At 40.4% G+C, this 26,625-nt stretch overlaps 1 protein-coding gene across 16 annotated transcripts in view; it reads left to right on the top strand.

Annotated features, from left to right (window-relative positions):
* Nucleotides 1-23,287, top strand: part of dst (dystonin) — a 95,277-nt gene extending 71,990 nt beyond the window's left edge. For 6 of the 16 annotated variants that reach the window (XM_068567215.1, XM_068567231.1, XM_068567225.1 and 3 more), the window contains 42 exons: nt 46-212; nt 847-1,006; nt 1,220-1,546; nt 1,700-1,784; nt 2,062-2,303; nt 2,438-2,644; nt 2,759-2,878; nt 3,002-3,109; nt 3,200-3,418; nt 3,500-3,703; nt 4,516-4,747; nt 5,184-5,410; nt 5,510-5,632; nt 5,735-5,836; nt 6,306-6,407; nt 6,741-6,914; nt 7,112-7,267; nt 7,507-7,704; nt 8,234-8,362; nt 8,865-9,035; nt 10,075-10,230; nt 10,594-10,800; nt 11,041-11,160; nt 11,791-11,960; nt 12,082-12,241; nt 12,766-12,960; nt 13,041-13,169; nt 13,548-13,691; nt 13,843-14,031; nt 14,130-14,259; nt 14,440-14,603; nt 14,706-14,868; nt 14,961-15,115; nt 15,208-15,282; nt 15,477-15,494; nt 16,250-16,366; nt 17,878-17,995; nt 18,881-18,994; nt 20,668-20,858; nt 21,091-21,201; nt 21,767-21,893; nt 22,246-23,287. In XM_068567215.1, the coding sequence (XP_068423316.1) occupies nt 46-212; nt 847-1,006; nt 1,220-1,546; nt 1,700-1,784; nt 2,062-2,303; nt 2,438-2,644; nt 2,759-2,878; nt 3,002-3,109; nt 3,200-3,418; nt 3,500-3,703; nt 4,516-4,747; nt 5,184-5,410; nt 5,510-5,632; nt 5,735-5,836; nt 6,306-6,407; nt 6,741-6,914; nt 7,112-7,267; nt 7,507-7,704; nt 8,234-8,362; nt 8,865-9,035; nt 10,075-10,230; nt 10,594-10,800; nt 11,041-11,160; nt 11,791-11,960; nt 12,082-12,241; nt 12,766-12,960; nt 13,041-13,169; nt 13,548-13,691; nt 13,843-14,031; nt 14,130-14,259; nt 14,440-14,603; nt 14,706-14,868; nt 14,961-15,115; nt 15,208-15,282; nt 15,477-15,494; nt 16,250-16,366; nt 17,878-17,995; nt 18,881-18,994; nt 20,668-20,858; nt 21,091-21,201; nt 21,767-21,893; nt 22,246-22,502 (6,663 nt within the window). In that variant the 3' untranslated portion in view covers nt 22,503-23,287. The remainder of the gene's footprint in view (nt 1-45; nt 213-846; nt 1,007-1,219; nt 1,547-1,699; nt 1,785-2,061; nt 2,304-2,437; nt 2,645-2,758; nt 2,879-3,001; nt 3,110-3,199; nt 3,419-3,499; nt 3,704-4,515; nt 4,748-5,183; nt 5,411-5,509; nt 5,633-5,734; nt 5,837-6,305; nt 6,408-6,740; nt 6,915-7,111; nt 7,268-7,506; nt 7,705-8,233; nt 8,363-8,864; nt 9,036-10,074; nt 10,231-10,593; nt 10,801-11,040; nt 11,161-11,790; nt 11,961-12,081; nt 12,242-12,765; nt 12,961-13,040; nt 13,170-13,547; nt 13,692-13,842; nt 14,032-14,129; nt 14,260-14,439; nt 14,604-14,705; nt 14,869-14,960; nt 15,116-15,207; nt 15,283-15,476; nt 15,495-16,249; nt 16,367-17,877; nt 17,996-18,880; nt 18,995-20,667; nt 20,859-21,090; nt 21,202-21,766; nt 21,894-22,245) is intronic. The other 10 variants (XM_068567221.1, XM_068567228.1, XM_068567216.1 and 7 more) reach the window with 9 other exon arrangements.
* The last annotated feature ends 3,338 nt before the right edge of the window (nt 23,288-26,625 follow it).

The following is a 26,625-nucleotide window of genomic DNA, read 5'->3' as shown; positions in this document are numbered from 1 at the left end:
GTCAGAGGCACCAAATAACTCTCCTCCTTTGTTTGTCTTTGACAGCTCTTACAGAGACTGCTGGATGACAGAAAGCCAACAGTGGAGCTGATAAAAAAAGAGGGAGAGAGGGTTGCAGAACTAGCAGAGTCTGTGGATAAAGAGAAGGTTGGAAAAGAGATTGAATGCCTGGGGCAGAGGTGGGACGCTCTGCTGAAGAAGGCTGAAAACAGGTTTGTATAAAACACTTGCTCATGAAAACCTCCAAATATTTAAAGTGTTCCCCGAATTGAATTTGTGTTTTTGCACGGATTTAGATCTTCCTATATTTAAACCTCATAAAGAATGTTTAACTCCTAAAGCCACGTTGACTTTCCTCTTACTGGAGCTTTAAGGAATAGTTACACAATTTATAAAGAATGCATTTATTCACTTTCCTGCCAAGAATTAGATTAAACAATATCACTCGCTATCAACAGTAGCCTGGCAAATTGTTACCTTTAAGCGGAGCCAGGCTCGCTCTTCCTCTCTGTTTCCAGTATTTGTGCTAAGCTAAGCTAAGCTACTGAATAGATGTAAGAGCAGTATCAGTCTTATCTCAATAAGGAAGAAAATAATGTCAAACTATTCTTTAAGTGATGTTCATAAAAGTTTTTATTAGGTAGTTTTGTTTGGATCAAGGAATATTTAAAACTTGCTATGACTGTAAAACTCCCAAATTCACTTACACTTTAGTCCAGCTGGAGATGAATTTGTATAGAGACAGTATATTCAACATTTCCCAATGAACTTGCCTGTCATTCTGTCCATTACTGTGCTTTGCTCCTGACTGATCCACTGTCGTTTCTATCTGCTTGAATGTGTCAGGCACAAGCAACTAGAGGTCATCTTAGTGGTCACTCAGCAGTTCCACGAGACGCTCGAGCCTCTGAGCGAGTGGCTCGCCGCTACAGAGAAACACCTCGCTAACTCCGAACCCATCGGCACTGAGACGTCTAAGCTGGAAGATCAGATTTCTCAACATAAGGTAATATCCATCATTTTACATCATTCCCATATGTTTTGTGTGTTCTTATGATCAGTTGTGTCCAGCCAAATTCAGTTTCATTTATTTTGCTCATCCCTTTAAGTTTATGCTTTTCATTATTTCCCATTCCGTTTTTCATTCAATTTCAGTTTCATATGTTTGTTTTGTGTTTGTGTCATTTTTCCTTGGTTTGTTTCCCATCCTTGTGGTCAGGGGTTAGAGGAGGAGACTATGAATCACAGTAAAGACCTGTTACAGGCCATCAGTCTGGGTCAGATGCTCAAGACTGTGAGCTCAGTGGACGAAAAAGAGTCTGTTCAGTCCAAACTGGACTCCACCCAGGCCAGATACATAGAGCTCCAGGAGCGATGCAGGAGGAAAGCCGAGATGCTGCAGCAGGCTCTCGCAAACGCCCAGGTGTTTGGAGAGGACGAAGTGGCCCTCATGAACTGGCTCAACGAGGTGTACTCAAGGCTGAGCGAAGTGTCCGTGGAGGACTTCAAAGTTGATGTTCTTGAAAAGCAGCTGGCAGAACAATGGGTATACGCTCCTCCTCAGGCCATGATGTTGTCCTTTCATTTATGTTGCATCAATCATGTTCCACTTGATTTGGGTGACTTGTGCTCTATGCCTTCTTTACAGCGGAAAGTTTATTTTCCCTCCCAATGACTTTAGGTTTTGTTTTCCTTTTAGGCACTACAAAGTGACATTGTGTTGAGGAAGAAGAATGTGGATCAAGCCGTATCTAATGGGATGGAGCTTCTGAAGCAAACAACAGGCATGTCTTGTCACTTCATGACTGTCCTGTCACAGTTGATTGTCAGTAAACAGTTATGTCTCTGTAAAACACATCATAAGGCTTCTTGTCTTATTTCGGGAGCAGTTCAACAGTCGACAAGTCTTTTTCCAAAACAAAAATCTTACATTAGAGACAGAATTTGTGCAGGATGTTATCTTACATGGCTGTAATCTTGCACCATAATGTGCCCCGCTATGCTAAAGCAGAAGTACATAACATAAACATTCATATAAAATGATTTAATCTCTATTTATAGGTGATGAGGTGGTTGTTATCCAAGGCAAACTGGACGGGATAAAAACAAAGTACGCTGAGATCAACTCTATGAGTGACAGCGTTTTGAAGACTTTGGAGCGGGTTTTGGGTCTCTCTACGAAGCTGCAGCAAAACCATGAGGACCTGAGCTGCTGGCTCGAAAAAGTAGAGGCTGAGGTCAGCGCTTTTGCTGATCAGGAGCCAGCAGGCGAGCAGCTCAATCATGCACAAAGCAGGCAGAAGGTAAGAGTTTCAGGTTCAAAAAAGAAATGAATGCCAAATGCAATTTTTAGCATAAAAATATCTCTTCTTTACAAATACATCTAATTAATTATGCTAAAGTTGGTGTTTTATTTATTTCATGTAATCTTGTCCAGGACTTGTTGAAAGAGAGCAAAGACCAGAAACCTGTGATGGACAAGCTGAATGAGTTGAGCAGCTCTCTCTTGGATCTGATCCCCTGGCACACTCGTGAGGGTCTGGACAAGCTGGTGACTGAGGATAATGAGCGCTACAGAGCCGTGTGCGACACCGTCACCCAGCAGGTCGAACAGATCAATGCTAACATACTCAAGTCACAGCAGGTAAACCAGAGCAACCGATAAACTGCTTTTTCTTCTACTTTTACTATAATATCCATTTTTAATTAAGAGTTTAAATGTTTTCTGCAATGGAACGTTATTTTTGTCTGTTTCAAGTTTGAGGAGGCTGCAGACACTGAACTCTCCTGGCTGACTGAAGCTGAGAGGAAGTTGCTGTCGATGGGCGAGATTAGGCTGGAGCAGGACCAAACCACATCCCAGCTCCAAGCACAGAAGGTTAGCCTATCACACTGTGTGTTTCTGTGTGTGTGCAGACACTGGCCTCCATTGAAACTAAGTAAAGTAAACAGAGCTTTTGTTTTGTAACATCCAGTCAAACTCACTCTACCGGTTTTTTAGACCTTCTCCATGGACATCATGAGGCACAAAGATGCTGTGGACGATATTGTGAAAACAGGAAAGGCCATCATGAACAGCAAGAACCCAGACGAAAAAGAAATCTTGAAGGTGCAAACAATTTGTTTCCATTTTTGTAATGAGGAATCAATTATTAAGAATATGCACAGACGCTAAAGGCTCTTGTTGGTTTTCAATCAGGCCAGGACCCAGACTCTCTTGGAGAAGTACGGCACGGTCAGTCAGCTGAACTCGGAGCGCTGTCTGCAGCTGGAGCGAGCCCAGTCTCTGGCCAGTCAGTTCTGGGAGACCTATGAGGAGATGTGGCCCTGGCTTCAGGAAACCTTGAGTGCCTTCAGCCAGCTGCCGCCACCCTCCATTGAGTACGAAACCCTCAGGAAGCAGCAAGAGGAACTCAGGGTAAGAAGCCAACAAAACATGTTCAGCACACCACTTTTATTCAAACAATGATAAGGTTAATACAACTTATATCTTCTTCAGCAAATGCGAGAGCTGATCTCAGAGCACAAGCCCCATATTGACAAGATGAATAAGACAGGGCCTCAGCTACTTGAACTCAGCCCGGTGGAGGGAGTGCCCATCAGAGAGAAGTACACAGCTACGGATCAACTCTACTCCAAACTCAAGGCCGACGTCAAGCAGAAGGCTGCTACTCTGGATGAGTCCATCTCCAAATCCACCCAGGTCAGAAGCAGCTTCTGTGTGTATTGTGTGTGTGTGTGTGTGTGTGTGTGTGTGTGTGTGTGTGTGTGTGTGTGTGTGTGTGTGTGTGTGTGTGTGTGTGTGTGTGTGTGTGTGTGTGTGTGTGTGTGTGTGTGTGTGTATAACATTGATTATTATACTATTGGGTTCAAATAGATATTATGAGTAGCTATAACATAGTAGCTGTAATACAGTAGTTTTTACATAATAATAATAATAATAATAATAATAATAATAATAATAATAATCATAACTACTTTATTTATAGAGATGTAGCTCAAAGTGCTTTACCCATGTTATTTAAATGCAATTTATTTAAACAAGGTCAGTAGACAATACAAAGACAGTAGATGCAGTGAAAAAACATACTAAGAACATTAAATAAATATGTATTTACTACATCACTTATTGCTCTTCTAACATTTTGGAGCGTAGTTGTGCATATAATTGTTTCTGTTCAAAAAACAATGATAATATAAATGGTGACCATGTTTTACTATCTAAAACTCCGACTTGCTAATGTTTTACCATCTAAAACTACTACTTGCTAATGATGTATTTTATCAATTGATTATTTATTCTATTCTATGAAATGTCAGACAATACTGAAAACAGTTTGTTTGCTTGTTTTGTCAATCCAACACTGGTCACACACTTTACATTACAGGCTTGTTTCATTTTGTGAATACAGTGTATTTCTGTAACAGGAGCGCTAAACATTTCTCCAGCTGCCTATATTAGATCATGAAGTATATTTATAAACTTTCATGTTTCCTCTCTTCATTCTCCACCAGTTCCATGATAAAATTGAACCGATGCTGGAATCCCTGGAACGAATTGTTGAACGCCTGCGGCAGCCGCCGTCCGTCTCAGTGGAGGTGGACAAGATCAGGGAGCATATTACTGAAAATAAAGCCGTCTCTGTGGATTTGGAGAAGCTGCAGCCCTCTTATGAGACACTGAGGCAGCGAGGCGAGGAGATGATTGCACGATCAGAAGGAGCAGACAAGGACATTTCTGCCAAAGGTATATTATAGAATCTTAGTTGTTTTATTCCCTTCGTTGTGTTATTTAGTGCAAGTCAGTCCGGAGGCTTATACCTTAAAAGGGCATTGGTGTGATTAATAAGAGCCAATAAGACAAATAGTGTAATAAAAGTGTAATCATTGTCCAAATTGTTAATTCTCCCCCGATCACAACATGTGTATTAATTCTTAAAATCCTTGGCTTTAGATCTTGATTTGAGTTGTGTGGAAAGCTCTCCTCCAGGTGTGGCTTTATTAGGATGTCATTCTTTTTGTAGGTACAAGTAAAAATCAAAGCAAGAGACAGTTTCTCATTAAACCTGTAAATGTGTGAGATGTGTTCTCCAGCTGAGGAATACGTGCTGATATTTGTGGTGTTTTGTTCGTAGTTAGGTTTTTAATTGATTCACTATATATTCATGTATTTCTCCCACAAGTTGTACAAGACAAACTGGACAAGATGGTGTTCCTCTGGAACGACATCCATGCCTTACTGGAGGAGCGGGAGGCGAAGCTGCTGGATGTGATGGACATGGCCGACAAGTTCTGGTGCGACCACTGCGCTCTCATCGTCACCATCAAAGACAGCCAGGACCTGCTGAGGGAGCTGGAGGAGCCCGGAGTTGATCCATCAGTCGTCAAACAGCAGCAGGAGTTTGTCGAGGTAGACAAATCCCAAAAAGGAAATTACTGAATCAACCAGTGGGTAATTAATAGTGTTAGAGCGCTTCTTTGTTTTAACAACTGCTTTTGGTTTCTACAGGGATTTAAGGAGGAGATCGATGGCCTGCAGGAAGAGCTTGATGTGGTTCAAAACCAGGGTGCAGAGCTTATGATAGCCTGCGGGGAACCCGATAAGCCCGTCATAAAGAAAAGTCTTGACGAGGTAATAGATAACATGCACACTTTTTTTGTCTTCACTTGCTGGGCCCATGCTGTTTACTTTGCCTACATGGTTTGCGGTGATGTACTTGTGTAATTTTTCCAGGTGAACTCAGCGTGGGAAAACCTCAATAAGACTTGGAAGGAAAGAGTAGAGAGGCTGGAGGAAGCCATGCAGAGTGCTGTGCAGTTTCAGGATGGCCTGCAGGTATGCTGATCACTGCTTCATTGTATTTGAACAAAATAATGTGAAATAATCCTCTGAATGAATGAAGTGTGACAGTACGATTTTCAAGCTGTTACTCATACAGCCCTTTTCATTACTGGTATTTGTCTTCATTGTATGACTGACTATTGAATATCATTGTCCATGGAGACATATACGTACATTTTTAAAGTTAAACACACACAGGGAGCCAGACAGTTTTTAGTGAAACCACAGATTACAGTGCTTTTGTATTGCACTGGATTTAAATGATACAACATTTTATGAGAGACCTATTCATTTTAAAACAATAAACACCAAGTCCAGTGCTTTACTATATTTGACTCAAAGTTTAGATCGACTAAAGACCGACAGTACGATTGAATAACATGACACTAGATGGGAAACTTGACTCCCTGTGCACTAGGCTTTGTTTTCTTCTCGTAACAATGGTTTCCCACCGTGTATGCAGGGTATGTTTGACTGGGTGGATATTCTTGAGAGCAAACTGGATACAATGTCACCCGTGGGCACAGACCTGGAAACTGTCAAGCAGCAGATTGTAGAACTCAAGGTACAATCTTGTCTTTATTTTGAAATCTATAACAGCAGGGTATTCTTATAATTAACTTGTTCTCTGTCTCATCAATGCACTTATTCTTTACTGCAGTATTCACTGTCAGAGAGGTTATGTCATGCAACAGCTGTGTTTATGTTCAGCGCCTCAGTTAGTACAAAAGCTCTGGAAAAAATAGCTTAATGAACCCATCACGCTGTCTTTGATGTACAATAAGACAAATCGTGTCCTGAAAAGACATAGCGAGTAAGGTCAAGTGTATTCTCCTCAAAGCTTTGTACTTCTGTTGACTGAGTGGGTTGTACCACTGTATGGGCTTTTGTGTGTCAGGAGTTCAAAGGAGAGGCCTACCAGCTGCAGATTGAGATGGAGCGGCTGAACCACCAGGCAGGCCTCCTGCTGAAGAAGGTGACGGATGAGGCCGATCGCTGCGCCATCAAGGAGCCAATGTCTGAGCTCAAGATGCTCTGGGAAAATCTGGATGAGAAGATTATCAGCCGACAGGTCAGAGAGGGGAAACAGCTTCATTTATACTGTTCAATGTGGTAATATGCTCTTTCAATACAGTGTGTAATAACTCTCTATCGACAATAAAACAGACTCACCAATGGCTCAAATGCCATGTAATATGTTGTATTGTATGCTTGTTAAGTGTTTTCACGCACTGCAATATCTAATGGTTTAATCTGTCATTTATCCAGCACAAACTGGAGGGAGGCCTGCTGGCACTGGGCCAGTTTCAGCACGCACTGGACGAGCTGCTGGCCTGGATGAGCCACACAGAGGAGCTGCTCAATGACCAGAGGAAGGCGGGAGGAGACCCCAAAGCTGTGGAGATCGAGCTTGCCAAGCATCATGTATGACAAGGAGTTATTTAGTTTTTTCTCCATGCTACTTCAAACATTCAAATTAGCATTGGAATGCTAATTCAAGTTTCAGAAGTCAAAGGTGCCTTTGTATGACCATGGCATTAGCATCAGCACAGAAAGGAAGCAGTAAATGTCTCACCCTGTTTCAAAATGAACTTTTAGCAAGGCAGTTTTAGTTTTGTCGGTTCAAATCCATCTACCCAACATCGGCTGCTTTATCTCTCCAGGTCCTCCAGAACGATGTGTTGGCTCACAAGGCAACAGTGGAGTCCGTCAATAAGGCCGGTCAGGATCTGGTGGAGTCCACCGCTGGAGAGGAAGCTTCTAGTCTGCAGAGCAAACTGGAGAACCTGAACCAGCGCTGGAAAGACATCCTGGAGAAGACGGGACAGAGGAGGCAACAACTACAGAGCGCACTGCTTCAGGTATAAAAATCATTTTCACCATAACTTAATAGGCATTATTTATGTTTCAAAATTTGTGAATGATTCTCTACTTCCATGAGAGCAAGTAAATTACGCCAGTCATAATTCCTTTTTGGACAAGGGATTCTTTTGTCTGCCCCACTCCGCCCTCTTGCTTTCTATGTATAACTTTGCCCTTTCGCTGGGTGCTTTGAATGAGGGGGATATGAGAAACATATATATATATATATATATATATATATATCAAAGAATACTTAATTTGGTATGTATTCATTAACTTACAACAGTTTACTTAACAGTTCATGTAAAATGAAAGCAACATTTGCCATTTTTTAATTTTTTTTAAAATCAAATCCTTTATTTCATTACATTTGAGCCTTTTTCATTCATACTGCTAAATAGCTACTTTTGGTAGCTAAATGAATCCAAGTAATTAATAACTTAGATATCCTCCGATCTGAGCCATAGGCTGCTCACAATGAATGTGTGTGACACCTTTTGTCCTGACTCAGGTTGTATTGTGTTGTAGGCCCAAGGTTTCCATGGTGAGATAGAAGATATGCAGCAATGGCTGAAAGACACAGAACGTCAGCTGTTGGCATCAAAGGCTGTGGGAGGCTTACCAGACACGGCCCGGGAGCAGCTTAACGCCCATCTGGTATGTGTTTAACAATATGAAAGGCCGCATGCAGATGGCAGGCTTGTAAATGAGACGACGATGTCTTTTCTGTGTTTTATCTGAAGTGTGAAAATTAAATGACATTGCAAAATACACTGCTTGCATCTCCCATACAGATGATCACAAAAAGTGTGTCAAATTGATTCAGCCATGTCTGACTATAATGAATTTAGGAATGTGTCCCTCCTTTGTTTTCCTTTTCTTTAATGGAGGGACACTTTCACAACCATCTCTCCCTGAACAAGCATCAGTAGTCACATTTTATGGAGCCAAAACAGAGGAATTGCTGGTGGGAACGAGCCTCTGAGAAGCTTATTTTTTCACCATTTTAGGACTAGATTTGGATTGACATCAAAATAAAGTACACTGGCAGATTCTGCACATACACTTTAGATACGTCAGACTTTCCTAGCGGTACCCAGGCGGTACTTTCGTGTGTTTGATGAAAGCATGCCCTAACGTCTCTTGTTTTTTTTTGCAGGAGTTGTGCTCTGCCTTCGAGGTGAAGGAGGAGCTGTATCAGGAGCTGATGAACAAGGGTCACCAGTTGCTCGCCATAACACCCGAGGGTCCTGACAGCAACACGGAGCAGGACCTCGCCAACCTGAAGGACAAGTGGGAAGCTGTGCAGGGGAAGGCCACTGAGAGAAAAGTATGTAAAGACTAAAGAGCTGTGGTTGAGCTACAGTGCTTTAAGCCTAATCATTCACAACCTCAGCTTTAGGTGCCATGGAGCGATCGCTGACATACTCTTTAGCCATGACTCTAACCCTCTGATCCCGCTGCTGGTAATGACTGGTGTAAGGCCGGCGTGTTGGCAGCGACACACAGGATGTGGTTACACTGTAGATCACAGGAGGCGTCTTACTGGAGAACAACTGTGGTCTTGTCTCATATGTACAGTGAACACTTAACAAGCACATTAGAAAGAAAATAGCTTAAGTAACATTTGAGCCAAGACCAAGACACAATATTGCTCCTTTTCACATCTTATGTATGTGTTATTCCTTTGCGAACAACATTTTCTCCACTCTCACTCCAGATATGGAGCTCCTCATTCTGCCTGCTTGAGAGTTTGCTGAAACATTTTGTTTTTGCCTCCTATTAACTTTGGTCCCGTTCCCAGAATTTCAAAGTTGGGTAAATCTTGCAGCTGTTGGCCATGCTCTCTCCGGCAATGTGACACTTCTCTTGTCTAGTGAGCCGAACACATCGTTTCAAGCAAATAAGAGTTTAATCAAATAATGTAATAAGTACTGTCTATTGAATTTTAATTCCATATTTAGCAAGACTCAACATGACCCACAATCTATAAAAAAGATGACTCTCATCAGGATTTTAACGTCATTAACATTTACAGCCATGTGATGAGCTTGTGCCGGTGGATGTTTTCCAGCGATCGAGTCACTGTGAATGTTTCTCTCATTCAATTAAAAGCTCATCATTCCCTTCTGCTCCACCGTCAGCCTCTCCAGAGATGTTAACTTCCTCTCTTCAAAAAGAGGTCATGTTCGGCACAAATGTGAAATGTAATTGTTTTCCCCCCTCCTCTTCATCTGGTGTTATGGCAACCGGACGGTTTGTTTTCAGCAGGAGGATGCAGCTTATAATGGAGCCAAGTTTAGAGACAAAAGACAACAGGGTCATTTCTACCTCTATGCGTGGAGCCTGATGATGTGTTGTGTCTACAGGTGAAGCTAGAAGAAGCCTTGACGCTGGCCACGGATTTCCACAACTCTCTACAGGACTTCATCAACTGGCTGACGCAAGCGGAGCAGACGCTGAACATGGTTTCCCCGGCCTCCCTCATAATGGACACCATCATGTTTCAGATTGACGAGCATAAGGTAATGTTTGTCTGAAGAGGAAGGAATGAGGACATAACACTGTTTTTCACATGTGTGGTTAATTGTTGTTACTGTTGTTAGCGTTTTAATGATTTTATCCATCTGCTGTGCCGTTGTGTCATTTGTTTAGCCAGTGAAAAGTCAGTGTCATACACAAAATAGCAGTTTATGTTTACTAATTCACCATTCGGCTTGGCCATCAAGCCAACATTGACTCAATGACTCCATCTGTTTGGTCTTTTAGAACAAATCTCATTTGCACATCAATCACACAAATTACCTCCGCTGTCATTTAAAAAGCCTGTACTCCCTTCTGATGTGATAACACCTGAGGGAAATGTCTCTCCTCTCTGCTCTGTGCAGATGTTTGTGACGGAGGTGAACTCCCACAGGGAGCACATCATTGAACTGGACAAGACAGGAACACATTTGAAGTACTTCAGCCAGAAACAGGATGTGGTCCTGATCAAGAACCTGCTGCTCAGCGTGCAAGGCCGCTGGGAGAAGCTGGTGCAGCGGTCTGTTGAGCGAGGTCGTTTACTGGACGACGCCAGGAAGAGGGCGAAGCAGGTTGGCAGGCTTTGTTTCACGACTGTTTTTTTTTAAAATTGTATTATCAATAGAAAGCTCTGGAAATATAGTATATTAAGCCGGTTTTGTTTTCTGTCTGCAAATGTATTATAGTGGTTTCTATTCTGTTGTTTGGGCCTGAAAAAACAATCATCTGAACATTTAACAGGAGTCCGCCATGAATCAAGTGTAATCAAAACTTTTTGTAAATGCTTTGTTTGTTCCTTTATCTTTCACTAGTTCCATGAAACATGGAATAAACTGATGGAGTGGTTGGACGAGTCTGAGAAGACTCTGGACTCAGAAGTGGAAATCGCCAACGATCCGGACAAAATCAAGACGCAGCTGGCGCTGCACAAGGTGACCGAGCGGCGTCTCATCACACTTCACTGTGGAAAGAATGAAAGCTAAAATAACCAGGGACCCTTGAGAGAACAGTTTCATCCATTCATTTCTTTTGACAAATTGGAATATTGAGACAGCTGTTTACTTGCCATGTTCAATGTGTGATGTATGAGTGTTGGACAAATCCAACAGCAAAAGGTATTTATGGGAATTACAGCATCAACAGAATACATTAGTCGTGCAGTTGCTTGCGTTACAGACTACCCAGTCCTATCTTGTGGTTTTTGCAGCGTTATGTGCGGATACTGTGCTAATCCTATCATAATCCCGGGATGGACCAAATGTATTAGAAGCCACTGTGTTTGGATACTTTTAATCTCTGTGGAGCAGTGGCTCTTGAGATTTGACCCCCTTTTTTGTTCCCTCAGAGAAAACGGTCTTCTTAATCAAACAATACACGCAGATTAGGATCCTATCTGACATGTCAATAGTAGCAGGAAGAAAATCTGAGAAAGCTAAAGACACAGACTTCAAACAATCCACTCACCTTGACTATTGTCTGCCTCGTTCATTAGTTGAGTAAAGCCAAACTTCTTTATTGTTTGGAGGTTGGAGCTTTTTGATGACGGTGTTTCTCATCGACAGGAGTTCCAAAAAGCTGTTGGCAGCAAACACTCCGTGTATGACACCACCACTCGGACAGGACGGGCCCTGAAAGACAAGACCTCCCTTCGGGACGATAACCAGAAGCTGGATGACATGCTGAGTGAACTGAGGGACAAATGGGACACTGTTTGTGGCAAGTCAGTTGAAAGGTATGGACACATCTTTGCACGTTTTATAGTGTATTCTCCCCCGTCAACTACTAATCACACTGTCGTGCAGTGATATTCTCTGTGCATTCATAGTCCATCCATCATTTGTGTTCTCCTGCAGACAGAACAAGCTTGAGGAGGCCCTGTTGTTCTCCGGACAGTTTACAGACGCTCTCCAGGCTCTCATTGACTGGCTGTACAGAGTGGAACCTCAGCTGGCTGAGGACCAGCCTGTACATGGCGACCTGGATCTGGTTCTCAATCTGATAGACACCCACAAGGTAGAAAACCACACTAAACCACATCATAGCATGACACAAAGCTTTGTTGTTCATCTAGGCCACTGGATAAATAATGTCTTTAATGGCAGCATCAAAAGCCAATTTTAGAAGCATAAAAGTGAAACTACCCTTTTCTTTTCATCACTGGTTGTTGCTCATCACAATAGTAACAAAGAACACTTAAACCACATGAGTGTTAGGCTATAATTCAAACAACAGAGGGGTTAGCATTGTAGTATCTTCCCATTGAGAGTATCTGATCTAAAGTTTACTGTCCAGTAAAGATGTCTGGTCATTCACAATGTTATTATTAAATATAATTGCTCTACATCAGCTACAGAAGTTATTCAGTTTTTTGTTGCACCAACCGCTGTGACTCTGTTGAAGTCAATTCTGTAATCCACAAGTACAATTCCTGTCAGTACTTTTTCATTTAAGTTATAAATAGCAAAAATATGTTATTACACAAATATTAAACTAGTAAGTACGTTGTTCATGCCTTCGATTATTTTTTTCCGCTGCAGGTTTTCCAGAAGGAGTTAGGGAAGAGGACAGTAAGCGTTCAGGCCCTCAAGCGCTCAGCCAAGGAGCTGATTGAGAGCAGCCACGATGACTCGTCCTGGGTCAAAGCCCAGATGCAGGAGCTGAGCACCCGCTGGGAGACAGTGTGCAACCTCTCTGTGTCCAAACAGGCCCGGCTGGAGCAGGCGCTGTGTCAGGTATGTGCAGCCCCTACAGTCCTCAGGTAGAACATGCACAGACTCTGGGAGCCTGACTGATCTGTTTCCTCTGGCTGCAGGCGGAGGAGTTTCACTCCACGGTTCACATCCTGCTGGAGTGGCTGGCTGAGGCCGAGCAGAGTCTGCGTTTCCATGGCAGCCTGCCTGACGATGAGGAGGCTCTGCAGACGCTTATCGAGCAACACATGGCAAGCATCGCAAATATTTATAATGTCTTATCTTAAGCAATATCTTAAATCAATATTTTACATTTGGACAGTTGTGGCTGTTTACACAAATGAATGTAACATGCTGGCATCTTCTTTTGTCTTTTATTGAGTTAACGAATCCATTTCTGTAATTGCAGCACATCTGCAAGGAGATGCCATCTTTCAATCCAAACACAAACGCAGTGTTGTATATGTGAAGATATTGCAGATATTTTCATAGATATTATCTTACTAAATAAAAAAACTCTGCCTGACTGCAATTTGAAAAAAAAAATGCCACGAGCAATGTTATATTTAAATTTCTGCTGAAGAAAATCCAGTTGAAAATCTAATCTTGTCCTATTTGTTATTTTGAAGGAGTTCATGAAGAAACTGGAGGAAAAGCGAGTGGCCCTCAATAAAGCAACCAGTATGGGGGAGGCTATTCTGGTCATCTGCCATCCAGACTCTATCACAACCATCAAACACTGGAACACCATCATTAAAGCCCGGCTCGAAGAGGTCCGTTCACAGTTGCATACGTGCATTTCATACCGATCAGACAAAGCACAACTACACAACTTTTTTTTGCACAAATCACCAAAATTGTATTTTTCGGGTGGTATGTGTGTGCCTCATCAGCTCAGTAATGTGTGTCATGTTACTGTTATAGGTGCAGGCTTGGGCCAGACAGCACCAGCAGCGACTGGCCACGGCCCTCACTGAGCTGTTAGCCACTCAGGACCTGCTGGAGAATCTGCTGACCTGGCTCCAGTGGGCTGAGACCAACCTCAACGATAAGGACAAGGAGCAGCTGCCGCAGGAGCTTGGAGAGGTCAAAAGCCTCATAGAAGAACACCAGGTAAAAACAATTATTTAAAATGGTTTAATGTTTTTTTTTTCAGGCTATAAGTTTTTCATGAACCATACCGGATGCATACTTGTTGCTTTTCCCTGCAGGCATTTATGGAGGAAATGACAAGGAAGCAACCAGATGTTGACAAAATCACCAAGACACACAAAAGGAAGGCTGCTCTGGAGCCCCCAGTCCAGTCTCACATCCCAGTGCTTGACAAAGGAAGAACTGGAAGTATGTAGCCCATTATTACCCCTCACAGAGCGTGACCTCAGCCATCTGGCCCGGTGTTTAGTCACTGCCGGGTGATCATTTTGTCCATTTTAGCACCTGGAATGATGTCATTGCAAATCTATTCCTCATTACACAGTGTTAGCACAGTCACTATGAAGGTTGTTTTTCTTTCACCTGCAGGAAAACGTTCTCCCACGCAAACGATGTATGCGTCAGCAACCCAACCTCCCGTTGAAACCAAGAACCCGCGGGTTAACCTGCTGGTCACTAAGTGGCAGCACGTGTGGCTGCTGGCTTTGGACCGACGAAGGAAACTCAACGATGCCTTGGACAGACTCGAGGAGGTAATCAAGCACTTGGGTTTTACACACACCTGGTCTCAGCACCATTACAAGCACTTTGTTCTGCAAATCTGTGCTCCAATGATTCCCTGTGTTTCTGTGCAGTTGAAGGAATTTGCCAACTTTGACTTTGATGTGTGGCGGAAGCGCTACATGCGCTGGATGAACCACAAGAAGTCCCGTGTCATGGACTTCTTCCGTCGCATTGACAAAGATCAAGATGGCAAGGTGACCCGACAGGAGTTCATAGAGGGCATCCTCTCCTCCAGTAAGTGTCATTCAACAAACAAACTCAGTGAACAGAATGTACCACAGCCAGCAAAATGCTCATTTTGTACCACATCAACGTTTTTTCAATAGAATTCCCCACCAGTCGTCTGGAGATGAGCGCCGTCGCGGACATATTTGACAGAGACGGTGACGGCTACATTGACTACTATGAGTTTGTGGCAGCTCTTCATCCCAACAAGGATGCTTACAAACCCCTCACAGATGCTGACAAAATTGAAGATGAGGTGACCCGAACTCTCATGTTCAGAATTTCTAAATTTAAATCGAGAGACGCATTTAGAGAATTCTGTTTCAATGAAATCTTCTCTGTTTGTAGGTTACGAGACAAGTGGCAAAATGCAAATGTACAAAGCGATTCCAAGTGGAGCAAATTGGTGCCAACAAATACCGGGTAAGCAGATTTTAATCAAACATTTTATTTAAAGCAATTGTTTCAACAAATACAATGCCATGATTGTGAACATTTTTAAATACGAGCAGATCAATATGACAGAAAGGTAAGTGCTGAAAAAAAGTGTCAATAAAAGCCAATACATGGTAAAAACGTTAACCTTTCCATGTGTTTATTGTTCCTCACATCACCAGTTCTACCTTGGAAACCAGGTACATATGAAAGTCTGCCTTTACCGCTCTGTGCCTTATCCAGTTTGCTTTTAATTAACACTCTCTGCCTAGGTTCCTGGCTGATGTTTACAGACTGAAACTCAGAAGTAGAAATAAACATCTATGGCCGTCTGATTTAACTCATAAGGAACTCTGGCCTGCGATGTATTTTCAGTTTAATATTAAATGTTCTTTAAAGTCAGAAATGAAAGAATGATTAAACATGTTTGAATTTGATGTGATTCTTGCACTTTTCAGATTATTTTGCCTTTTTTGTTTTGTTGAAAAATAAGACAATCCAAGTTAAATATAGTCTAGTATATATTTAAATATCTGCTTTCGAGTTTCAGAAAATACAATATTACAAGCCAAAACCATTTCAGCCAATAATTTGTATTAGGCATATTCATCTGCTGGGCAGTGTGGCAAAATAATGCTTTCTGTGTGCTTGCCTTTGGCTTTTCATGGGAATGATTTATCTCAACATTGGCTGACATACTTTTGTGTAACTGAGACTGTTTTATTCATTTATTTTCATACTTGGGCAGCTTTGCTTTTCTTACCTTTTGAGTTGACAAATTGCATGTTGCAGTTTAAAATCCATTATTGATATGTGTTCAAATGCCACATGCTTCCTGAAGCTTGTTTGGATGAAGATGAATAATGGGAGGTGTTAGCGGCATCAATGAGTGTTGTATGAACTAGTTTGTATTGATGTGTCACACAACAATGAATTTAAATAATTCTTTTGACAGTTTGGTCAGGTGCACTGCTTACATGACTCCTTAATCGCCGATGAGACAATAGCAAACAGGGAAAATCAAAATCTTACCCCTCACCTACACGTTGCAGTTTTGGAAAGCTGTATTCTGGTAAATGGTTATTCTTAAGATGTTTCTTGTGCCTCCTTTTTTCTCCAGATCATCATCACATTTAATGCATTTGATCACTTAAATCACCAGTGGCATTAAATCATTATAATAATCATACAAGTTTGTTTTTTTTTACAAGTGGAAGAGACATCATAAGATAATAGGCACTGAACGGAGGCTCATCATTGTTTGGTCATGTCTGCGTGTCACACTGTAGTGGAGTAGACGGAAGTGATTTGAACCATTCCTCATGTTGTTCTCGGTGTGTCATTGAAGCTAGCTGCATTGGATCTGCATCCGTGTCAATGCATCCCGAGCATTCGAGTCGTTGTCGTAGAAAGTGCAACAAAGTGCTGGATTGCAGGAGATTGCTGTTTGTCCGCTTGATCTTGATGTGGAACTGTTTCTGGACAGAAAGCATGTGGCTGTGATTGTCTTTCTTGTAAATTATGTCTTTGTGCTAATGCTCATGGTCATATCCAACTGGCTGACTTCTGTCCATCACCTTATCAACCTTGAGCCATCCATGTTCATCATATGCTTATTGTTCCTGTGGTTGGTATGATGAAGAAAGTATTATACTCTAGTGCCTTCTGGTGGTCAAATAATGTGCCTTCAGTTAATGCTTTTTTTACAGGCTCAACCCGCAGCGGTGCCAGCAAACTAAAGCCAGATGCTGTCGGAAATGTGGCCAATAAAATTAAAAACACACATTAGCTGAAATTATTCCAAATTTAGAAAAGGTCCACTGCCATATCATGAGGCTGTAAACGCTCTGCAGTGTACAGGACTTCACGTTCAGTTTGCTATAAACTGTAACAGATCAATGTCGAGCTGATTCTGCTTTTTGAGAGTACAAATGATTACATTATGTGTCAGTGAAATAGTCCACTTAGCTTTATAAAAACTATGTTATGACCGCACTGTTACCAAGTTACCAAAACAGCAGAAAGCCTATATTAGTTTATAATTTAGTTTCACCGATACATTACTCAGGCTTAACTTCAAATGTGCATATGAGTAAATGTCAGGTGTCGATTTAGCATGATCTCATTCAGAATGAATGGACTTGTGTAGTAATTTACAAACAATACATTTGAATCACACCAACCAGCACACAATACTAGAAGAACACCAGTTGGATTGACCTTTGTGTAATTTGTGTCTTTGAGAATGAAATTGAATATGTATGTTTTGGTTATAATCCTGTTGGTGTAAATCTGTGCAACATAAAAAAGGAAATCAGAGCTGAAATTAAGAAAAAGCACCTTTTGATGGCTGCTTGATTTTTGCATGTACAATTTAGGTTTAAGCTGTCCCACATAATTTAGGGAAAAAAAGAAAAAGTAAATTGTAAAGAAATGCAAAAATAATTGGCAAAAAAATGATTGGAATAAAAGTGATTCTGTTTTCCAGTGTTGCACTGCTTTCAGCCTGCAGTGAGTGTTTATACAAAGGTTATACAAAGATTTTCACACTTGCCCTCTCTGTTTTCCTTCCCCCCGTCGTAGTTTGGAGACTCTCAGCAGCTGCGCTTGGTACGAATTTTACGCAGTACTGTGATGGTGCGAGTTGGAGGAGGCTGGATGGCTCTGGATGAGTTCCTGGTGAAGAACGACCCCTGTAGAGGTGAGGTCAATAGGTCACCACACCAAGTCACGATGCAGGACTAGTAGACTACATGCTGAAAGGTGCACACATCCAGCTGTGTGTAGAATGACTAGCATATTGCAGTTTGGGTCATTAATGCATTTAAAAAAAAAACTCATTAGGAAGCTGAACATTGCTGAGTCTCCAATCAATCTGATTTTGATTGTCTGACTATTATTATAAAGATTATATTTTATTAATATTTTAACAGATACAGATTTACAATAATGTCTCTGAATCATTACAATGTCTAATTACAGTGTAATGTGATTTTAAATCAGTTTAGGGTGAGGATTGCATTAATTAACATTAATTACAAGATCTAGAAATGGTAGATATTAATTGTGTCTCATCAGTTAATAAAATAATTCAAACATAACTTACTGTAAAATAACTAATATTTGCTCCGTTCCAGATCCATCAAAGGCTTCATAGAGTTTAAGAGTCGAATCCTCAATTTGAAAATAAGTGGAAGCAACCACAGTCTTTTCTTTTTGTACTGATTTATACTGTTTATGATTTAAAATCATGTTAATGGTTATTTTTTTCTTCTTTAAGTCTGGTCTTGCTATCTTACAACACTAAGCTCCAAAATAACATCAACTGGAATGAAATGATCCAGCATTGTTAGCAGATTATTACTTGTATTATTGAATTAGTTTTATTATTACTTTTAGCAAAGTCTAAATACAATTACTGATCCCGCCTCCATAAGTAGACCACGATGAGACAATCCTCTGTGTTCATGTCAAGTGAAAATGCTCTCCGTACTCTGCTTGTCTCTGCTCTCTTCTTTATTAATGTTCAATTCCTGTATTTCCTACTAAACCTTCCTCCCGCTGAACATGATATCATTTCTTCCAGTTCATCACCATGGAAGCAAAATGTTGCGCTCGGAATCAAACTCTTCGATTACTCAGTCTCCTATAGGTTGGCAAATCTCACACTATCTCACCTCGCTCCATGAACCCACCTGTGGTATGTGTGTCTGCACATCCGAGTGTGTACTTGTGTTGGTGTCCTCATCGTGAATGGCATTCTCAAACGCCGGCTTCACTCACAGTCGGCCGTCATTCAGCTCCAGCTGGTTTTCATGCATGCGGTTGTTTTGTGTGAATCACATCGCCCGATGCCACTTTCTCTTCAGGCAATATTTATGGACTTTGAAGCGGCAAATGAGCACTTTTCTATCTCTCAGCATGTAACGGTTCTGAGCCGAGCTTCTTTTGCAGTCTTCAGGTTTGCTTTACAATCAAGCAAATAAAATACCTGTGAGAGGTTCTAGAGACTGAATATATTACCCGTAGTATATAAACCTGGACTAACATCATCATTGGGGAAAATGATGTTGTCTGTATATCATACACACACAACTGAAACAGTATGTATTGCACTGTTTACTTTGTTTAACAGTGTGTCTTAGCGATGACATCTGCATGTAAGCCAGTTGTTTTTTCACACATCTGGTGCAAGTTTGATTTCACTGTGTGTAGATTGTATATTCTTGGTTTTGTAATTCTCCTCATTTGGGCCGTTTTGGATGTGGGAGTGTTTGGGCACACTTTGATATGTTTGAATCTTCTCAACATTTGTTGAGCAATACAAGCAAACAAACAAAAGTATTGCTGGTTGGGAAACAAAGTGTATTCCACTACTGTTGCAGCAGTATGGATGAGGTGTGAAACAGCACGAGTCTTGTGTTTTCATTGTTTTTTTTTATTACATTCTGCTTTATTTATAAACACATTATAGTCACACTTTGTCCCTAATAATTTCCCAATAAGTTTTTTAGAAATTACCTGAAACTAACTATGTATATTTTGCTAAAATTGCTGTTGGAAATTGCATTTGTAGGTACTGCATCCTACATACACGGCATACATGTACTGCGTACTGTTTACTTAAATAACGATGCAATGTTAAGTATGTTTTCTACAGTACATTATAGGCATCAGCTTGGTTTCATGTTTACTTCCTGTCAGTTTATGTCATTCAGATAAATTGCAGCAGTAAATTAACTGGGACAAAACTGCGAAATGGAACGCTTTTATTTGTTAGCAATCCTTAATGTCCCTCACCAAATTTGTAATTATTTCATCTATTGGTTAATTACTTAAACCGTCTACCTCACAGTCGCCATCGGACAGTCTGAAGAGTATTTTGGTACAGTTGTCCAGTTGTCTTGAAGACACAAAATCCACATATAATGCAGTGGGAATGCACTACACGTTTAGATTTTACATCATACTTATTATGAATAGTAGTTAGTTTGTGATTTCAAACACAGCCAGTTTTCATTTTGTACATTTCCAATTAATTATATTAATTCCTCGTGTAGCATAAAAAGACTTTAAATTGCCAAAATATTTTTGGAGGAAATGTCTCCACAGCCCAGCATACAACCAAAAACAAATATAAAAAGATGAAATCTGAAAATAAATGACGTATCAAGTCATATTTGCTGAAGTGTAAATAGAGCAGTTTCTATTTTAACGATAATTTAGACCAAACTAATATTTATTCATGGGAAATTTGGGACTTAAAGTGTAAATAATTGTGTTTACTCAATCCATCATCAACACAAAAGTACTTAATGAAAGTATTCCCGGTTGTTTGTAATTAATACGGCTCATTTGGGTGTCATTTCTTAGCTAAAGGCAGGACCAACATGGAGCTGCGGGAGAAGTTCATCCTCCCTGAGGGAACCACTCAGGTGATGGCGAGCTTCCGTTACAGAGGCCGAAGATCTCGGCCGTCATCCAGAGGATGTTCTCCCAACAGATCCACCTCCAGTCAGAGCTGTGCGGTCCCATCAACCCCGGCAGTGACCAGCACACCCAAAGTAAGAGGCTCTACGCTGCTGTGAGAGCCGGTTCCCTCGTTGTCTGTCACACTGTTGATTGATCACTCCCAATCATGATTTCTCTTTCCATTACGTGCTCTCTTTCTTTAAATTCACATTTTTTGATCACGTTCTTGTTTATTTTTTTTTGTGTTTCTTCCATCTCGTCTTTCTGGTAGTTTTTGATTTGTGAATCCATATCTGTGTTTTTTGATTTGCCATTGTTTCCCAGACTCCCCAACACATTACCCGCAATTATGATAAGCCCTGGCTTACAAACAGCAAACCCTCCACTCCTCTTAAATCATCAGACTCCTTTGGGAGCCAAGGTTCATCCTCAGAGGTATAGTCATACAGTATAGTCATTTACAACACATGATGTGGGACGCTTCGGATTTATGACCCAACTGAAATCTGCTGCACAACTATCAAAACAGAGACAACATGTATGTATCATCAGTAAGGCAGGATAGACCGCCTAGTTCATAAAAGGTGATTTGTCGGAGGTATTTCTGATTTTGCTGATTTACAATTATATTCTGCTGGGAAAAAACAAAATGTGTGAGAAACTTCAGTTGGGTCTATAAACTCTCCTTTGATTACTAATGGACTGAATGTTTAATTCCTGCTTTTAATTACACTATAAAATGAACAACTGTATATGTAATGTATGCATGATTGTGTCATGACTTTCTAACTACAGGTTGAAACTTTAAGCCAAATACTAATACTAGTTGATGCAAAAATAAGGATTTTTTAAAATATCAATATAAAAACTAACTCAATGACATACTTTCTGCTACAACTATTTATGCACTTGAAAAGGACTGTTTTTTCATTGTCATTAAACTGTGCAGTTTACTCCCACTGATCAGAAATCCAAGTAATTACTGCTCTGTCTTTTGCAGGGTACTCCAGTTCAAGGCAGCAAATTGCGTCTTCCTGGGTACTTGTCAGGCAAAGGATTTCAGTCTGGTGAGGAGGGAACCTTGATCAGTGCTGCGGTACTGAAAGCTCGGGCACAGACAATAGGTGGTGAGTAAAGAGCAACCCAGAGGCTTTTTTCATTACATTTGAAAGAAAATGTATTTTTGTCTGCCAGAAAGAAGAAAAAAAAACTCACCACTTTCAGCTTTACCTAGAATGCAACACATTAGCCTCTGACAGCTGGTATTGTTTTTACTGAACGACATTAAACTGAAATTACAAACTGGCACAACACATTGAGTATAGTCATCCAAGACGGGCTGATAAAAGATGCTAATCGATCTGTATGTGTTTAGATGTAACAATGTGCTGACAAACTGCCGGTGGTAAAACACTGATACCTCTATAGATCAGGCTCGTTCTTAGTGGTTCGTTGAATGTTGTGGTTTTATCTTTCTAGAGCCAAGAAAGAATTTGAGCCGACCAGGAAGTAAAGCAGGAAGCAGAGGAAGCAGTCGCAGAGGAAGTGACGCCTCTGATTTTGACATCTCGGACATCCAGTCGGTTTGCTCAGACGTTTCTGAAACAGTTGGAGACGCAACCCGATCGACGACGCGTTCTGCCTCCCGTCAACATGGAGGAAAACCTTCAAAGATCCCCACTCCTCAGAAAAGAACCACTTCCACAAGCAAACTGGCCAAGGGATCCAAGCGATAGTCAGTGGCCTTGAAAACAGGAGCTAGTTGCACCCTAAACACGTAACGGACACTGGATAAATCTAATTTAAAAGACTACAAATGTGTTGAGTGTTATTTAAATCATTGCGAAGGTGTAAAATATTCTTTTGAGAGGCAATATGGTTTAATATTATGTGAGAATGAAATGTTAATGGCCTTGTGTATTTGTTTTTAATGTATTATTTTTTGTGAAATATTTCAAATTGTTTTTATTATATTTTATTTTATTCTTGTAATGCAAAACCTGAAGAGGTTTGACGAACACTAGGAAACCTGAGAATGTTGTACCGGTTAGCTAACATTTCTAAAAACACTAATGAAGGGCAACAGGCGGGAAAGAGTTACTGAATGTACTGTGATTATGTTTGCTGATGTTTGGAGTAGATGGTGCATTATGGTACCATTGGAGGCACTGCAATTATCTATTTAAGTGATATGATATACTGCCAACATGCATCTAAAGGGCAATGCAATATACTACAATAAACCCCCAGTAAGCACTGCAGAAACCTTTGAACAATACTATTTATGGCAAGTAGCGGAAACATCGTAATCATAAAGCTTTTAAGTCCTGTTTGTTTGTTTGTCGTCAGCTGCAGTCCCTGTTTCATTTGATCACTTCACAGCAGTGTGTGCTTGAAGGGGTGGCACTCCATGTAGACATTCTCGTGTGCATCCATGTCAACGTATGGTTAATTTCGGTAGAGCTGGAATTGTCACTGTAACATTACTTTGTAATAAACCTGCTTGCAGAAATCCACCAGAGGCTGTTGTGGACCACAGAATCCTCTGTGCTTTGCCGGTTTTATCTCATTGTTTTAGCCAGGCCAGCAGCACAGTCTGTTGGTTGAGGGGGGAATAGCAACATCTTTGTGAAACATTATTTTGTAACCTACTAATCCCAATTGGGGCCAAACGAGTTTTGGTAATCAGGCATGAAATTAGTCTTCTAGGGCAATACTATTGTTTTTAAATAATATGTGTTCATTATGTCTAATATCCTTGTTCATATTTGGAAACTAATCCATCTATCTATAAATGTAGGAATTTGCATGGATATACGATAATATGCATGCATATTCATAGAGAGAGAGAGAGAGAGAGAGAGAGAGAGAGAGAGCGAGAGAGAGAGAGAGAGAGAATACAAATGTTGGCATGACATGCAATTGACACGACATGTTGACAAGACATGCTACACATTATATATATATATATATATATATATATATATATATATATATATATATATATATATATATATATATATATATATATTATAACATGCAATGTCAACATTTTTTGAAAACAATCACAACAAGTCATGGAATAATGTGTTGGCCACATAGCGGCTGGACTAGGTTAAGTGCAGACCAACCAGGTATTTATATCACCAACAATTACCACAAACCATGACGGTCATCTTCTAATTATACTGTAAAGTCTTCTAAAGTCTTCTATAGCCTGCCGCTGATGAGCACCTCGCCCACACGAGAGTACAGGTCACCTGCCCCTCACTTGACAGCACAATTAACTTCAAATACATTCCAATCACCCTAATGCTGATAGCCTGCATGAGCTATATTTGTGCTACAACATCACAATAGTGTCAAATAAAGCCTGAACAGGGAATTCAACTTCACTAACACCACCTCTACTAATTACTACATGGTACCTCCTGGAAGTCTAATTTGGTGCTCAGGTAGACTGGGGGCTCTTTCAGGCCGGACACTCTGGAGAGGAGACACAACAGAGGTAAATAAGTGACTTGAACACAATATGCATTACATGTTATTTGACTGCAAACAGACGGAAGTTTATACCCTCACTCTTCATTTTGGCAAAGATAGACAATCTAATCATGTGTTTGTCTTTACAGACTCAGCCATCAAACCATTATAACCGAGGCAGCTACAACATCTACCAGAAAGCAACCATCAACACATCTTAATAAAAAAATTCAACCCAATGACCTGTTACTCAATTCATTTAACTGCCACTTCCGTCTCACAAAAACAGCGCAGTTGCCACTACACTGCTGTCATGCTACTTGGCAGAGATCAGGCAATCCTGCCCCTGAAGTGAAGTTAACTGTCCAAAAAAGAAAGCAACCAAACTCCCGGGCCGTCATTAACACCACCCCAGCAATAAGACGGGAAAGAAAGTAGCCGATATTGCAGTTGAAAAATGGAAAATAGACTGGTTAGGATTTGAAGAGGTGAATAAGATGACTCCTCATCTGTAAAGCACGGACAGATGAAGTCTAATACCGATTTAGTGAACAAGTGAACATAGTTTGAACTCATTGTCACCAAACAGCTTATGGTATAATTTGAAATAAACATTCAATAGTATGCCATTATAATATAATTAAAAGTGTCAGCGTTTCATAGTTTCCATATAAGAATCGTGTATAATAAAGTATTCTGAGTATTATATAATTGTATGGCTTATGGTGATGTTGTTTACTTTGCACTAAATAAGGCACATGTTCCAAAAAAGGGTCAGTTAAAAATATATATTATAATAATATAGTCTTTCTAATGTACACATGATGAAGAAGAATCAATAATTCAACTCATTGGTTATAAGTACTTAGTTATAAGTTGCTGAGCAGGAATGACCGACTATAATGTAAATTTCTTTAGAAATTTTGGGGGCAATTTTGTCCCTCGATTCTGAGGATTCTTTGGACATTTGCACTTTGCCTTCTTAATTTCTGACACTGGAAGCAGCGATCAACTGTATATCTGTGTTATTGCATCATCTCCTTGTCGCTGGTTGTTCGATGCAGCGTGGCGTTTTAGATGGAAGGTGCTGTCTCCTCTGGTGGAATGTTTGCAGAACATCTTGTATTTAGCTGTGACATACTACATCTTTCTCTCAGTGAGACTCGGAAAATGTTAAAACACCGTCTTGAATGAACATCCACTAAATGACTGCTTTTAAAAGCAATTATTGAAGTTTCTACAACAGCCCCAACTAAAGTCTATTGTTTTTTTTCTAACTGTATCAGTGGATGTGTAAAGACACTTACAGACGCTCTGAACAGTTACCTTATTTGTGTTTGGAGCTGTATTGTTTCCAACTTTGCTGAAGCAGAGACTTACTCTTCATCATTACTGTTATTTCCTCCTTTCAATAGCTACATCAAGGCCCTGATATGTTCACCTACATTTCCTAAATGTGATGACTCAATTTACTGGACTCGTAGTGACAGTCAGTGTAACTGGCCTATGAGAATCGACAGATCCCCTGGGGACCAAAGGTAGAGTGGAGCTCAGGCCTCATGCTCGTCTGAGACCCAGAGCTTCTCGTTTGAATGGTCCTCCTGTTCAGCTCAGACAGTGGGCCGGGATGGCACTTTAGAGTGGGAGATATCCTCAAACCAGGAACTGAAAAAGACCGTCTGCAGGAGCCCTGAGACTTTCTTTTTTTAGGAATATGTGAGTAATGAAGTATTTCTCTTGAATATTTTCTTTATTCTTTGTTTTCATACATTTTGACGTGAATAAGGGCTGCATAAGATATCAGGTTCCTCATCAAAAGGAGAATTATTTTGTGATTAGTGTAATTGTTTTTCTCTTTGTGACGCTTGAGAATGATTGCATGGACAATTAAGTTTAGTGGACACACTCTTATCATAAAATAGTAATAATAATTAATTTAACTTTGGTAAACATATACATTAAAATATGTTATCTATAAAAAACACTTAACATTATAATTTCACCAGTTTTGATGAGGTTAAGCCAATTAATCTAATGTGAAATTCTTTCTTTTTTTATTTTTTCTTAATCTTTAATTTTATATTCTATTGTAAATTTGAACATGCTCCCATTTCCTGCACTCTGTTTATTGTTTAATGTTATGCACCACCCGCGATGACACATTCCTTGTATGTGACAACACGCGTGGCAATAAATGGTTGTGAAACAGATTAAAATGCATTCATGGAAATACTTTTCAAACTAATTTGAGTGACTGATTTAAATGTAACAGCCTACTTTACACTCATATATCAGTTAATCAGATTTCTTGAATTACTGATTCCTTGAATTGTTGTACTGCAGGCACTTCTAGGCCCCGACGACAACAATCATAAA

This window comes from Clinocottus analis, unplaced genomic scaffold (assembly GCF_023055335.1).
Source record: "Clinocottus analis isolate CAN_PGR_092001 unplaced genomic scaffold, fCliAna1.0.p SCAF_8, whole genome shotgun sequence".
NCBI lineage: Eukaryota > Metazoa > Chordata > Actinopteri > Perciformes > Cottidae > Clinocottus > Clinocottus analis.
Note: the sequence above shows the minus strand (reverse complement) of the source record. Positions and strands in the feature narration are given on the sequence as shown.